The 16620-nt window shown below is 33.6% G+C and overlaps 1 protein-coding gene across 1 annotated transcript in view; it reads right to left on the minus strand.

The window, feature by feature from the left end:
* LOC138701066 (DNA damage-binding protein 2-like) overlaps positions 1-15447 on the minus strand; it is a 55727-nt gene extending 40280 nt beyond the window's left edge. The window contains exons 1-5 of the mRNA XM_069827617.1: positions 15038-15447; positions 7733-7927; positions 4533-4678; positions 3374-3529; positions 289-420 (exon numbers count right to left, since the gene is read on the minus strand). Of these exons, the coding sequence (XP_069683718.1) occupies positions 289-420; positions 3374-3529; positions 4533-4678; positions 7733-7927; positions 15038-15268 (860 nt within the window). The 5' untranslated portion in view covers positions 15269-15447. The remainder of the gene's footprint in view (positions 1-288; positions 421-3373; positions 3530-4532; positions 4679-7732; positions 7928-15037) is intronic.
* Positions 15448-16620: the final 1173 nt, after the last annotated feature.

Here is a 16620-nt window from a genome sequence, read left to right on the forward strand (position 1 = left end):
TTGCGCAGCACGAAAAGTAGCGTGCAGCGCGCTACTTTTGGCTTATGTGTGAACACGACACGCAACTTTTGCAGCTGCAGTACAAAAGTTGCGCAGCAAAAGCAGCGACGTATGACCGTTCCTTTAAGCTCTCTGATGGGCTGTTCCCCATCGCTCTTCTAAGATGTGATATGACCAGCACAATGCTCTGCGAAGACCTGGTATGACACTTATTTTCATAGTAGAATAAGTGCACTTCAGAGACAATCTGATTGCTAAGAGGAGGTGAAAAATAAAAAATCTCTCTACCTGAAATATGCAGAGTTGACAGCCTGGTCGTGATGCAGAACAGTAAGCACACTATCCCGACCTTTCAGAAACCTGATATCCCACATTTTCACCGTCCGGTCAACAGATGCTGTGGTGAGCAACCATGTTTCCCTGCAACCAAGTTCTTTCTCACAAGAGACACCTTCATTCAGCAATGACTTTAGAAAATGTATTTACATTTACATAGCAATAGTAATAATAAGAGAGTAAACTTAGATTTTATGTGTGAGTGGAAAGTTCAGTATCCAAGGCGAAGCCGAGGGTGCATAAAATCTGTTTACGCTCGTGTGCTATACATTATTTTATCCATTACTGATATCTAAATTTAATTTTAAACTGTACGCCTATTCTTTGTAATATGTTGTTTGTGAAGAAGCTGTAAATGAATGAATGAATGTATGGATTTTATTGTTGAAAGAAAGATCAGTTTAGGTACCAGTTATGGATAAGTTTTAAATATTAACAAAAGAAGAGGAAGTAAAATTTGACAAACTCTTTTAAGATACAGTTATTGAGTACATGAGGAATATAGACATTGTTGTATGGTAAACAACAATCAAATGATAATTCACAAAAGATTTTCTTACTTGTAGCTAATGCTAGACCCAGCATGAAACACAACACATATGGCATACATTAATTGTTTTTTTTTTTTCGTTGTTGGTAACTCTATAGCATCTATTAGATGCTTTATGGTTGTGCTAACAGATGGAGTTACTTGTCAACAATGTGACGCTGAAACGTGTGTTCAGGTTACTGCCCAGCGACAGTCCTGATGTATTTTTATATTTGTGATGATTGGTTAATTAATATTAACCCGGCACACTCACAATCACACTCACATTTATACAAATTTCCAGACTCTAGATACCCAGGGAATTCCTCTTCTTCAAGAAAAATTCACCGAGAGCCGAACCCGGGAATCGAACCCGGAACCTCCTGATCTGGAAGCCAGCATGCCGACCAACAGACCACGGAGGCAGTCTAACATTAATTGTAGAAATAAATTTAATGTTAAAATAATGTCACAGTTCTAAATAGAGCAGGAGGACAGTTAGATAACATAATGCTCGTAGATGCTTATTTTCTTTCAATAAGGATACAGAAAACTATTAATAACTGGCCTATTGGATGAGTTTCGTTAAAAAGTGTGAATACCTCTTGTTGTGCACGTCTTCTGTCATTTAATCTTATCATCAGAATCTCAATTCTCTTATTTTCTGTTAATAAAACTGCTTTCATAACACAAGGACTAACAAAAAATGTACCAACAATTAAATTGTTACCGTAGTAGCCATAACCATAGTGCTTCTGAATAAAACAAATGAAATATTACAAATAAAAAAATATACTCTTTCAGATCATAATAAAAAACTATAGGGTGTCATTTAAAAATGTTCTCGATGACGTCATAACTCGCACAACAATAGTCACAAAACCATGTCTTTTTCCATAAAAATATTTCTTTCTAAATAAAAGGTTTGACGTGTATGAGCTTTTTTGCCCAAAATCCCCTCATTCAATTTTAATTATAATTATGCGTAAATTTTGAAAAATCCAGTACATAATTCTATACTGTTCCATTAGGGTCGCATAAGATACGTTAAATTCAGAGATTTCCTTCATTGTGCTCTGTTGCAGTGAAACTTACACATGAGAAGAGAGAAGGATCTGCTTTATGAAACATGGTTTAAACCGAATTTCTGTTGTTTTGTCGTCACAGGAAATGCACTGCACAGATGTATGGATTCCAATTACTAACAATATATTTCTACTGAATGAAATCCGTTTCATATTGCAAGTATTCTGTTTCACATTTCGCGTTTCTTTAATATTCGGCCATTAGACACAGATTGGTGAACTCTTGCCACCCAGGTCACTTCAACATTTTCTCAGATACATGAAGACCAAGGCTTTACTCCATGCAAATTCTGTGAGATTTATGTTGGACAGAAAGATAGGTTTTCTCCAACACCGAAGTTCATATTATATCTTTGCTTCACTATCATTTTATCATTATCACGTTTCTGGAATACCTTCTATAATTGAAAATAGACTGTAAATGAAAAAATATCATTATCACTAAGGCCCAGTTGTATGATCACAGAATAAATCTTGGAATAGCTATTCATAGCCTAACTATAGAATAAATGGAGTATCGTGTTGTATAACGTTAGTTTATTCCAAGGTTATCTATTCCATAGTTAGCCGAATTGGAACAGAGGTTGACAATATTTCAGATGGTGTTTTGTTTATAAAGTACATTCAGAATACCAGTAATTGTTGAAATTTATTTTCTGAACATATCATTATTTTGTGTACAGATTTTGTTATAAATGAGTAAATCAAAATAAATTAGAAGTCAAAATTATTAGATAGAAGATTACACTTAAGCTAGTTGTGATAGTGAATGATTATAAGAACGTGCTATAAAGTAAAAACTGATGCCATAACTTTTAAATAAAAGACAAGAGTATGGGAGTCTATAGCTAGGTTATAATAATGCAAAACGTAATACTGATATAATATTATGCTATGAATTTGCTTAAATTTAATTTTAATTATATAAAAATTTACAATTTCTTTATAATGATGAAATTGTGAACTATTTTTACCTGTGTGTTATATGTTCCAATAATCATTAATCAATCCCAGCACGCTTTAAGCAGTGTCCATTTTTAGAATGAATCTTGCCAGAAATTCTTCATTGTTACACTCGCTTAATAGATAAAGTCTGTGCCTTATTTTCTTAGTTTCCGCACTCTCAAAAATACATTAAATGTAATTCATCATCACTATCAGAGATTCATGTCTAATGCTGCTGCCATTTTATATTTTATTCTCTAGATATAAATTTAACAACTACTGAAAGCTTGGAATAGCTTATTCGGAAGTTATCCTCCAAATAATTCACTATTCCAAGTTCGTACAACACATTTTTCGTATAACCACGGAATTAATTTTAACAGGACTTTATCCCGTGTTCGTACAACTGGACCTATGAGATATATTGTGCCATAATCTTCATTTGAAATGTGCTACATTTTTCATGTAAGCTACTCACCTGGGGTTGTACTCAGCATGTGTAATCTTGCTCTTGTGTAACCTCGCCTTAAACATTTTCTCTCCATCCAAGGACAGCATGGTGAGTTGGCCAGTATTGTCACCAGCAACGAAGTGTTTATCCGAGAAACACACGTCCAGGCTTGTATACCACTTACTGCAACAAAATACCACGTTTATAATTTTCCAATTGTGGAGGAGTAATTCATAAATTAAAAAGAATATTACAGCAGGTAACAGAATATCAGGAAGTCAAATTCCACAGCAGATTCTTGAATGACAACTTATCAAATGAGAGATAAATGAATACAAAGAAAGAACGCAAGAAAGAAAAAAAAACAGAAATACGGAATGAAAGACATCCAGAGAAACGAATCAATATCAAAAAGAAAAATGAAGGAAACAAAGAAATGAAGAACGAAGGTAAGGAAATAGAGAGATTGAGTGAAGAAAATGTGAAACAGAGACAGAAAAGAAGAGAGAAAGAAAAATGTAAAGGTCAATTAACCCTTAAATTCGCAAAGTATCCTATAGGATACAACAGGTTAATAGGTTATATGCTATAATTTTAATAGAACAATAGGAAAAAAATTGATAGAAAAATTAAAATTTCACAATACTATAATATTGTACAACATATAAAATATGGACATTGCGATAGTTGTTTTCTTTACAGTCCGACATGGTTTAATGAACTAGCGTGAGAAATAAAGTTTTGCCAATTTAAGGGTTAAATGACAGAAAGAAAGAAATGAACACAGAAATTAAAGACAAACAAAAAAGAGGAGGAAATATGGCTGAAAAAAGAGGAAGAATGATAGAAAAGGAAAATAAAAATAAATATACAAGCAAGTAAAGACAAACAGAACGACAGAAAGGAATAAGGAATGAGAGAAAGTAAACAGAAAGGGAGAAAAGTAAATAGGAAGACAAACAAGGAAGCAATGAACGAGAAAAGAAACAAAGAAAAATAAAGAAAGAAAGATATACAGGGAGAGAGAGACGAAGAAAGAAAGAAAGAAAGAAAGAAAGGAAGAACTATATAAAGGAGAAGAAAATAAAAATCAAAGAAAGCAAGATAAATAAATTAGGAAACGAGAAAAGAAAGAAAAAATCCGTTCTTCAAAACAGTGTGTGCAATGAATACTGAAGAAACTTACTCATAATTGTTGGTTTCAAGAAATATCTTGCAAGTTTTGTTCAGATAGTTCCACGTGCAGACAGTGCCATCTATTGCTGTAGTGTATATCTCCATTTGTTTCTGGGGATGAAATTTTATTGCCTGCACTGATCCACCGGCCCCTTTCTATTAAACAAACATTCTTGATTACACACTTTTAACACTGTCTTGTATATCACTAATGATACCGTTAAACTTGTAAAGTTAACAACTTTTATAACTTCACTGTGTAAAACAGTTGATACTGGCATCAAGTCCCGCCAAAACTAGCCACCAAGGTAATGTACTATAATAGTTTCATTATTTAACACAGTGAAATTATAAAAGTTGTTAGTTTAACAATATCATTAGTGAAAAGAAATTAAATTACAGATTCCACTAGACAGTTCAACTGGGCTGGTTGGATATGGCAGGTATTTTCTGATAGAATGCGAATAATGATGAATTACGAGAAGGAAAATGGAAGACAATGAAACTGCCTGCAATTTTAATTTCAAATGAATTACAGTAAAACCCCGATAAGACGCTGTTCGAGGGACTGGGTGTGAACTGCGTATTAACCAGGACCGCGTATTAGACGGTATACTAATTTTGACTTATATACAGTATCTATTAGCATTTTTCTTTATGAAATACATGATTCATGAAAGGTAATGCAGTATTACTCCATTATGTAATTACTGTACTGTACGTCAAAGACATTTACAATATGTACTGTACTTAATTCTTTCGAAAAAAAAAAAAAGTAATTTATAGTTGTTTGCCGTGTGCGTGTACTCCAAGTCCTCATGTTTACCACACTTCAGTTTTCTGCGATTACATCCTCCCGACGTCGCAGCTGTAGTGATTGAGTCGCGATTTTTTATTAGCGTTCTTAATGTCGATGAAGCAATTCCTAATGAGTCAGAGAGTTGTTTCTGAGTAAGAGTACTGATTTCATCATACTTTCGTAAGATTTCCAAAATTTTCCGACACACAAAGCGTTTTTTGTTTAACACTCATTGTAATCACATTCACAGACACTTCAATACACTAAAGAATAACAAACTGCCCAGCAAAAGTTTCCAGAATTTTATTACGGCCGAGTGAGGAATGTTGTTTGAGGGAGAGGGTTAGCAAGAGGGTGAGGCATTGTAACTGTATGTAGGCTTTAACCACGCAGGTAAGGAGTCGAATAAGAGAGCGTAACAAGAGGGTGGGGTATACTAAGGTATGAAGTATGAAGGTTTAAATGCGCAGGTAAAGGGTCGAATACCAAAACTTTTTAGGTTAATGGCACCAGTGACTTCAATGACCAAGATGTTTCATTGCTGTTACAGTACATTGCTGAAAATTACATTGAAAATATTCCATAAAATCAGCATATTATGCGGGACTTGAGCGCAACAAACGGGGTATTTTATAAAGGCGTTATATATGAAATGTTCAGGGACCGGACAAAAAAAAACATATTACATGGGATAGCGTAATAAGCGGGTGCATCTTATCGGGGTTTTACTGTACTTCTGTAAATGCTGAAATGAGTTGGTAAGGTATGTTATTCTCTTTCAGTACCAGTATTTCCATTAATTTACTTATGTTCACTCTAGTAAAACCTTTCTTATAGTGTATTAAAGCCAAACATATCTCTAAACTGAACTCCCTGTTCTTTTCAATCATAAGTTTCTGTTAGCTATTCTACTAGTACAGAGGAAATGCTAAACATACTAGTCTGAACAGAGAGTAATAAGGTGGCAACCCCATTACTGGACTTCCCTTCTTTTGGCTAGTACATGCTTTCAAGATTACACATAAACAGGAAATTTAAGCACTCAAAGAAAACATTCTATACAGTAATTTTGCTCATCACAAATCTTACATTATCTATCCAAGATCAAAATCTTTCTTTTTATGAGCAGACACCTGGTCACTTTGCTACGATTGGGCTAAGCATTTCCAGAAGTTACAATATCGAACTATGTCTACGGTACTGTACCCTACATCTTTTACAGTTGTATTTCAGAAAGTATAAATTGAAGGGTTGAAAATTATAAAATCTTAAATTTTTACAGAATAGCATATTAAAAGTTTAGACTAATGCTGCTACAGTAGGTGTGGTATCAACATTTCTTCAGCGTATACTTATATTAGATGTTGAGTAAATTGTATAAATATTTTACTGGTGGCTTTCCCATATGTGTAAGACAGCGATCATCAGCACAGTGCACTCTCGGTCTAGCATCTCTTATGCATGCTTTCTACCTCTCCCTTCTGCACGAGAGTGCATATTTTGATGCACTGCTTACCCGTTACCCATTTCAGTGAGTGCTAACGACCATGGTTAAAGTGTGGTTTGGAACTATCTCCTTTTCACCTTTCAATTCTATTTCATATTACCAGTAATCAATTTTGTTTGGGAAAGTGTAATTTGTATTTCAGATTTGTCAATTCTATTTGGGAATGTGTCATTCGTATTTCAGATTTATCAATTTTATTTTATTTTTTTTTTTATTTCAGAGAACAAAATTTAACAATAACTTATTCCGTTACCATAGCAAGAATTTGCCGACATATTTCATCCTTTGAGTTTACATTTGCTATATTTTCTGAAATACAATTGATTTTTTCCCAAATCAAGATTTCAGGTATAACTCCCTGTAAAGTTAATTTGAATAATTTTGAGGGAAAAATTGTTCCGGGGCCGGGCATCGAACCTGGGACCTTTGGTTTAACGTACCTATGCTCTACTAACTGAGCTACCCAGGAACTCTACCCGACACCGATCGGTAGAGTTCCCGGGTAGCTCAGTTGGTAGAGCATTGGTACGTTAAACCAAAGGTCCCAGGTTTCATGCCCGGCCCCGGAACAATTTTTCCCTCGAAATTATTCGATGTTTTCTCAAATTAAATTACTAACTGAAATACAAATGATATTTTCTGAAATAACACATGTTAATCTGAAATACAATTGGTATTTTATGAAATACAAGTTATTAATCTAAAATTCAATTGATATTTTCTAAAATAAAAGTTGCTGATTTTCAATATATGCGATGATTACTGATATTAATTATATTTTGTTCTGAAATACAGCTGGAAAAGGCATGTAAAATGTTTCGACAATGTCATTGTCATCACACCATGCATGAAAATCAACAATAGAATTGTGCAGTCAATCAACATGATACTCCAATCAACTTACTCCTCTTATCATCAGCTGTTGATATATAGTTGTTCCATAGTTCCACAACAAAATATCCCCTCCTTTCGATGCTACAGCCAACGTTTCTGGATGCTTTGGGTGCCATTCAATAAACGTGATGCGACGATCAAATGGCGATTCACTCTTGTACAGAGATAAAGATGCTATATTCTTGATTAAAACGTCACGACATGCCTGTATGAAAAGATATAGAAAGATGTTTATATAGGCCTAAGGAAATCTATCAGGGACTGGAATGTTTTACCTGCAGACTTACTAAAGGCTTTACCAACAACCAAAACTGTATTTAAAAATAGGCTTAAGAACTTTACTAATAGACGGTAATTATACACAGTATTTAAAGGGTGTAAATGATATTTTGTTATTGAAGTGTTGTATCAGTGAAGAATTATGTTATGTCAGTGAAGTGTGTTGTGTCAGTGAAGTGTGTTGTGTAAGTGAAATGTGTTCCTATCAGTGAAGCTTTATAGTTTATAGTGGCAGTGCAAAGTATTTGAACAGTGAAATGTTTTTGAAGTGTTAGTGAAATCAGGATAGAATCAGTGAAATGTGTCGTAGTTCCAGTGCAGTGAGTGAGTTGACAGTGAAATGAGTGTAATTTGAAAGGTACTTGTGCAGATATGAATATATCATACTCGTGGTTTTTAATTCGAACTTAGGTTTAAGATACAAAATAGATGTATTTTAAATGTTATTTTAAGTGATCGTGCTTCATTTAATTTAGGATATTCTCTGTTATTATTATTATTATTATTATTATTGTTAGTATTAATTATTAGTATTATTATTAATTGTATTTTTAATCAGCATATCAATAACAACCTCATAAAATTACTTACAAAAACACTCCCAAAAATAATATACACTTATGAAAAAATAAATAAATAAAAAATTATTGGATTAACAATATTTTCACTGTTACAATTACACTAAATATAAACATTTACATAGAGATAAAAAAATTTTACAGGAGAAAAAGTTCGTCCAAAGGGCTGGACTCTGGAAGAGTACCCAAAACGCTCATTGCATTTCCGCGTTGAATAGCAATACTTAAGTGTTGACGCAAATAAGTAGTGCAACGGCGATCACCAGTAATGGAGATCAAAATTTGGCCGATTTGAGATACCAAAACTTTAGCGTCATGACTCCAAGAACCGAAGGTCTCCACAGCAAAGGGGACAAAGATATAATTGTCTAAAAGATGAGCATATTTACTGACTTTCTTTTTCACGGCTAATTCAGCAGCAGATGCTGCGTGTCTGGAGGTATTCGGCAAGTGAGATGGAGCTAGAGTGTCAACGCAAGTGGAGTCCCAAATTAAAGATTTTCCTCTAGACCATGGAATTAAGGTAAGACCATCGGGTCGTTTACCATCTGCGCGACTAATACCTGGTGGTTCCAAAAGAGACGGGATGCCACAAGAAGTCAGAGATCTTTTAATGATATCATTTACTTAATTAATAAATTTATTATTGTCATTATTGAGTGTAATTAGTTACCACTGCCACCGGGTATATACCCATTGCAGTGTGAATAAATACATACATACAAAATCAATATGATAATTATAGAACAGGAACTTATCAAATAAAGAAGTATGAAATTCCTGCTTAAAAACACGACGAAAATATCATTTAACTAGGAAACAGAATTATGGATATCTTTAAAAATGTAGTTATCTACAATCTACATTACGTAGCTCAATATGGTCGACATATTTACAGATTAAATCTGAGATCTTCGCACCCCTTTAACTACAAGCAAAGAAAAAAAAGAAGAATTTAACTATTCATCATGTATTATTAAACAAATCCATGTAATTTTTCTTTTCCTTTTTTTTTAATTAAAGGCGGTACTTCACTTTTCATCATTCACCCATTTGAACCGAGTTGTGCAGACCAATTTACTTACAAAGTTGTTGCCCAGGGTGTGTCATAGGTTGTTGTCTATGCTACACTCGCGATGAGATGGAATGATGATGGAAATATGTTGGGATGCCACAAGAGAACCGGAGCTCCCAGAGAAAACTCTTGTGTTATTTGGACTACGGGCTTGCTCGACACAAGTTATAAATCGGGGGTACACTGGGGATCGAACTCAGATCTACAGAATTATACATCCAGCGCTCTAGCCACTCGACTACCATGGCAGCTAATTTCATACAATTTAGATAAGGGTTGGCCAACTTAATACCTCTCGGAGGCCAAATTTAATTTAGAGAACTCCATCAGGGGCCAGATCATGCCATACGTTTGGTTTTATCCATGCAGAAAGAAAAATACAAGTTACAAGACAAATCTATACTAGTAATAAATCTGTAGCCAAAATTTTTCTGGTAATTTTCGATTTTCCAAAAATAATTGGTGTTAGCATGTATAATTAACCATCCTGAAACCGAAAATCGCTTTTTTGAAATTTTTGTTTGTATGTCTGTCTGTCTGTCTGTCTGTCTGTCTGTCTGGATGTCTGTTACCTTTTCACGCGATAATGGCTGAACGGATTTCGATGAAAATTGGAATATAAATTAAGTTCGTTGTAACTTAGATTTTAGGCTATATGGCATTCAAAATACGTTATTTAAAAGGGGGGTTATAAGGGGGCTCGAATTAAATAAATCGAAATATCTCGCTTATTATTGCTATTTGTGAAAAATGATACATAACAAAAGTTTCTTTAAAATAATTTCCGATAAGTTTTATTCTATGCAAAATTTTGATAGGACTGATATTTAAGGATATACAAGACTTTTAAAATAACAATACAATACATTTTCACCGCCGCCTCAGATTATAGCGTTGTATATATGCAAAATATAAAATTTTTGAGTAGGAAGAAAAAACACATTTATTCATTCCATGTCAATGGTACATAGGAGATAGTAAATTCTTACATTTTCGAAAGAAAGAAATATAATTACATATCACTATATATGCTGCGGGCCAAGCGCCATTTACTGAAGACGTAGAAAACAAGGATTAAAATTAAGTTATTACCATAATTTAGCGGAAACATAGGGGAGAGTCGGGTAGTATCGGACGTCGGGTAATATCGGACAGTGAGTTTCTTTCATCTACCACACGATGATAGTACCTGATTGACATGGTTACATTTCTGTGATGTCGCATAGAGAAACGTAACCATGTCATTCAGATACTACCATATGGTGGTACATGAAAGAAACGCACTGTCCAATACTACCCGACTCTCCCCTATAGCAAATATTATAAAGCATACACATTAAAACTAAAAGATATGTCAATCTTCAATAAATTATGGTTGCATATAATAACAATTAAGAAACATGTTAAAGGAATTGTCATTGCACCAAATAAGTGGTCTCTGGATCAAAATGATCGCATTTAAATTTTTAAATACAATTTAAATTAAGTAACATATTAAACGATTTATCCTTCTAATGTTCCCTGGATCAAATGTCCTATTTTAATTATGTAATTACATTATATTTATTTCTAACGGGTGCAGCGGAGCGCACGGGTACGGCTAGTAATTTAATAAACAAAGGTCAGATGCCTGGAAAATAGTCACCACAAAATAGTAAAAGAAAAATATATTCCTTTCTCAGCAGGAATGTGCACAAAAATCTTGTGAGATATGGTTTTTTAGCTCTGCCTTGAGGTTTTACTCCTTTCAAACTACTAGCCGGAGCTGTCTTCGAACATGGGTTTGATTCACGCTTGGGCTGAGTGCGTTTTTCCAAGGATTTCCCCAACTGTAAGACGAATGCCAGATAATCTGTGAAAGAATTCTTGGCCTCATCTCGCTATCACCAATTCCATCGACGCTAAATAACTTAGTAGTATATAACATTGTTAAATAACCAACAAACAAATCTGCTAGCATGTGAGGAGATACTAGGCTAAGCTCTGTGGTTTGTGGTCTTTATTTAATATAAAATAATCCTTCACAAAAGCCGAGATATTAAGAAACAGTAAATACTCCTTCCCCTGCTAGCCAGTGGAAAGGGAGTGGTCACTATTATTTTGGGCGAATCATAAGCCCTTCCTTCTTAACCACTTCAGTCTCTTGTTCAGTGTCATCACCCTTGGAGTAGAGCTGCAGGGGGCTTAATTTGACTTTCCTGAACTTCAAGACAAGTCCAATGCTATTAGAAGGAAGGTTGAAGCTTTGCAATTTTGAAAATGACAAACAGTACAGTATGCATAAAGATAAAAAAAAAAATGTAAACTGTGCATTAAGATAATGCAAATTTTAAAATTATACAATGACATAAAGAAATTCTAAAATAATATATATGTACAAAGACCCATATCACTTCTACCAGTCTTCTCCAAAATCTTTGAAAAAGTAATGTATAAAAGATTATATCATCATCTAGAAAGATACAACATTTTAGTCCCAGAACAATTTGGATTTAGGAAAAATAAAGGCACAGAAATTGCAACATTTAGTTTAACTGACAAAATTCTGGAGGCACGTAATAAAAAATTACAAGTTGGAGGGATTTTCTGTGATTTATCCAAAGCATTTGACTGTATAAATAATAAAATGCTGCTAGATAAATTAGATTATTATGGAATTAAAGGTGTTGCACACCAATGGTTTCACTCATATCTCATAGATAAGAAACAGAAAGTTGAAATCAATACAACTATGAAATCTGCATCGACATGGGGAATTATTAATACTGGAATTCCTCAAGGATCAATATTAGGTCCCCTACTTTTTCTAGTGTTTATAAATGATCTTGTCCCCCTAATAAAAGATGTAGGTCATCCTATATTATTTGCAGATGACACAAGTATAGTAATTACAGCCAATAACCCCAACACATTCCAATCTTCAACAGAGGAAATTCTCTTCAAAATATGTGACTGGTTCTCAGTCAATAAATTAGTATTAAATTGTAACAAAACTAACATAATTCAATTTAAATCATGTCCAAATTCAACGTCGCAAATTTCTAGCGCAATAATTAACAATAGATCCCTATTAGAAACAACAACAACCAAATTTCTTGGCTTAAAAATCGATAATGTGTTACATTGGAAAAATCATATTAAAGAAATTACCCCCAAACTAACTTCAGCTTGTTTTGCTATTAGATCTATGCAAAAGATAGTAAATATCAATACCTTAAAAACAATATACTTTGCATATTTCCACTCGGTAATGAGTTTTGGAATAATATTCTGGGGAAATTCCACAGATAGTAACAATATATTTCTATTACAAAAAAAAGTAATTAGAATAATAGTAGGTGCCAAATCTAGGGAATCATGTAGGGCTATTTAAAAAAACTACAAATAATGCCCATGGCTTGTCAGTATATCTTTTCATTAATAATCTTCCTCGTATGTAATCGTGAAAACTTTGTAACTAATTCAACAGTTCATAGCATAAATACACGTCAAAAAATGACTTTCATACTCCATCGGCAAGTCTATCGTGCTATCAAAAAGGAGTGCGTTATATGGCAGTAAAAATTTTTAATAGCCTCCCTATCGATATAAAAAATGAAACTCAAAACATAAAATTATTTAGGGCCAAATTAAAGAAGTACCTAATTTCTCACGCCTTCTATTCTGTAGGTGAATTCATGACATTCAATAACACTTCATGAAATTGAAACTAAAACTTTGTGTTGTACTAGTAGACTACATTGTAAATCTCGTCTGTATATATTTCATCTAGACTGTGACTATAAATTAAGATTTTATAATAGTATTAAGTTTTTTTATTTGTTCCATATTCTAGCTGTAAGCATGTATGAATACCATGGAATGTTAATAAATACAATACAATACAATACAATCAATGAATATCTTTAGATAATACATAAAATTATAAACACCTATACCATTAGTTATTAAAATGCTGAAGTTCTGAAAATGTATTTTACAAACGTGAAAATATATTTAAAGAAAAAATATCCATTAAAGTAATGAAATTGTTATTATATAGAATGAGTCAAACTAAGGACCAGCACTCCTGCAGTCTCTTTACAATACAGACTGGCAAGCAGATTGCCAGCTTTCGCAGATAACAACATTGCCTTTTCACGGCACTACAGTTTCGCTTGACGAGTGAATTATTTACTTAAGGAAATGGAGAGAATCTTACCTAAAGTTTAGAGCAATTGCTAAATTGTATTTCATGAATTTCTATACACGAGGTCTGGAAAACTCAACGCACTACTTGTCACACAGCAATTTCGCAGCTCGGTTAGAATGCCAGTAATTTAGGTTTGTTTTAAGTCAAGCAAAGGACACTGCTTGCTACAGTGCCAAGAGAGAGTAGGAATACCAGTCCCTTAGATTTGATTCGCCCTGTAGGCCTTTAATGAAAGTCTAAAACTATATTTAGTAAGGTGATGAAAATCAAGTCTAAAAAACAGTGCTTTTAAATTATGAATCTGAAAAAAAAAAAATGGTTTTCCTGGTAATAGTGTAATGAGCTAATGACATATTTTGAACTAAAGAAGATAAGCATTTAGAGCCAATTTTCAGGTTCATAATTGGTCGAAGTGCAAGAAGACATCTAAATAATTCTACTTGCTATTGCACCTTGCAAATAGCAACTGGCGACTAGAAAAATAATTTCATTGTTACCAGGAGGTACCACAGAAAATTTATATTTATTACCTCTGATTGTATACTAAAAATAAATACGAAATCATTCTGTAATCAACAAGAAAGGCAAGGTTAATAGTCTTAAGAATTATAAATTACGGTAAGTTTCCTTTCAACTGTTTGAATAATTACGAACAACACCAAAGTGTTCATGTCATTGAACTCTCTTAAATATTTTCATAACAGGCCTACAATATTTATATTTCTGTATCAAGATACAGTTCTATCATATTAAAAGAATACAGTTTATGTCCAAAGACGCCTCCTCTTATGTTGTAGAAAGGCCTCCATTTCCAGAATACATTATAGTCTACTTTATTTAGGCTAGGGTCGTCGTTCACTGCCAGGAAACATAAAATCTAGTTCTAAGCGCAAAAAAAAACTATAGAATTGAACTGAATGATTTAATAACTATATGTGTTGCTTTTCACATAACGAATATTTGTTTATTACTTCACATCGGTACCGGTACAAAACGTGGCAAAGTGGTTGCAACTTTATAGACGTCTCACAATACTCAACTCGTTCAAAATGAAATAAAACATTGCCGTCACGTGCCATAGTATAAAATAGTTCATTTGATTTTATTTCCTTCAATGTATTTTTAAAAAATCACTAAATATACAACTCTCCCTGAACTCCAGTGTAGGTTGTGAAGAGGGTATAAACAAACCTTATGCAACTTGCAGGTACTTTTCCCACCCCTTTGGATAAAATCTAAATGATTGACAATATTACGTTGGGGTTTGCTGTCTTCTTCAGTTTTGGATGGACCTGAATCATTGTCACCACATTTGATCGTGGAAATAATATACTCTGTTTTACATAACTCTGTACTACTAGTTTCTCCACGTTTAGAACTTTTCCGGGTCCGTTTCTTATTTATTTTAGATTTAGGAGGCATATTCAGGTGTGAGATTGAACACTAGTGGTTTATTTATTTTAAATGTTAATGCGCCACAAACATCAACAAATAACATAACCAAACTAGTCCACTTTTTCGTAATCTTGACGCTTTGCCGCCAAACACTTGACAAATTACGCAGACGACGCATACATTTGTTTTTGTTTGGCATTTCTTTTATTTTTTTTTAGAAGATTTGCCAACAGTGGAGAGGCAACATATGAAAACAAAAAACCTAAAAATAATTTAAAATCATAAATTACACTTCTAGGAAATATGACAAATTTACAGATGACCGTATGACCACAGTATGCAAATCACAATTAAAAACATGAAAGATGTAAATAACAATTATAAAAGGCAAACTGTCTAATTTCGTGTTTCTATCTATTCTCAAAACTTTGTATGGCTTTTGATCATACATAATTGTAATGACAGTGCAATTTGTTGATTTTAGTAAAACATTTCTATGTTAATTTATTAAAAATACTTCATAAATACAAACTTAAATTTAACAGGTTTAGAGGTTATGTCACTGTACTCTTACCAGTACCAACTCAATGTCAATGTACCATAATAGTTTTTCATTGTTATTAAAATACAGCGTAGTCATTCCCAACCCTGCTTACAGAAAAATGTGGTATCCATACAACGCAGGAGTGCGAACACATTTCATGCATTTTATAGAATTAGTATGTTTCACTTGCAGAGTTCAACTTTCAAAATTAGCACTAGCCTATCCAAAAGTAAGTTTCTTTACCTCTAATACAGTCCTATAAAGTTAGGTCTACTTAACTATGATCTACACATTCAGATCACTTTATTTTGCATTGTCTTTTCACCTCTTATTGGGTATGAAAACAAAGTTTGCGAGCATATAGGACAGACTGAACAATTGTTTACTACTGAATTTTTCGTTATCACTTCATATTTCCCCAGAATAAGAGACTGGCTTTGGCATCCATAAAAATATTCTCCACAAGTACCAGGCACCCAGGTAGATCAGTTGGTATGGCAACTGGCTATGAACTGGAAGATCCGGGGTTCAATCCCAAGTGCTAATGGGATTGTCTCATTACCAAACTACCAAAACTGCCTCCAGGTTCACTAAGCCTTCCATTAAATTGAGTACCGGTACCAGGTCTTCACCAGAGGTAAAAGGAAGTCAGAGAATGAGGCCTACCACCCACCTCATTCTAGTACCGAGAACAAGAAAGCATGGTGCTCTACCTCCATGCCCCCTCAAGTGCCTTTTTGAAATACATTTACTTTTACAACATAGTATCGGCTTCACATCTGGCCAGCCACTTAAGCTAAATGCATGAATAGAAACATGAATAAAATAAAATAAT

Source organism: Periplaneta americana, chromosome 6 (genome assembly GCF_040183065.1).
Source record: "Periplaneta americana isolate PAMFEO1 chromosome 6, P.americana_PAMFEO1_priV1, whole genome shotgun sequence".
In the NCBI taxonomy this organism is placed as follows: domain Eukaryota; kingdom Metazoa; phylum Arthropoda; class Insecta; order Blattodea; family Blattidae; genus Periplaneta; species Periplaneta americana.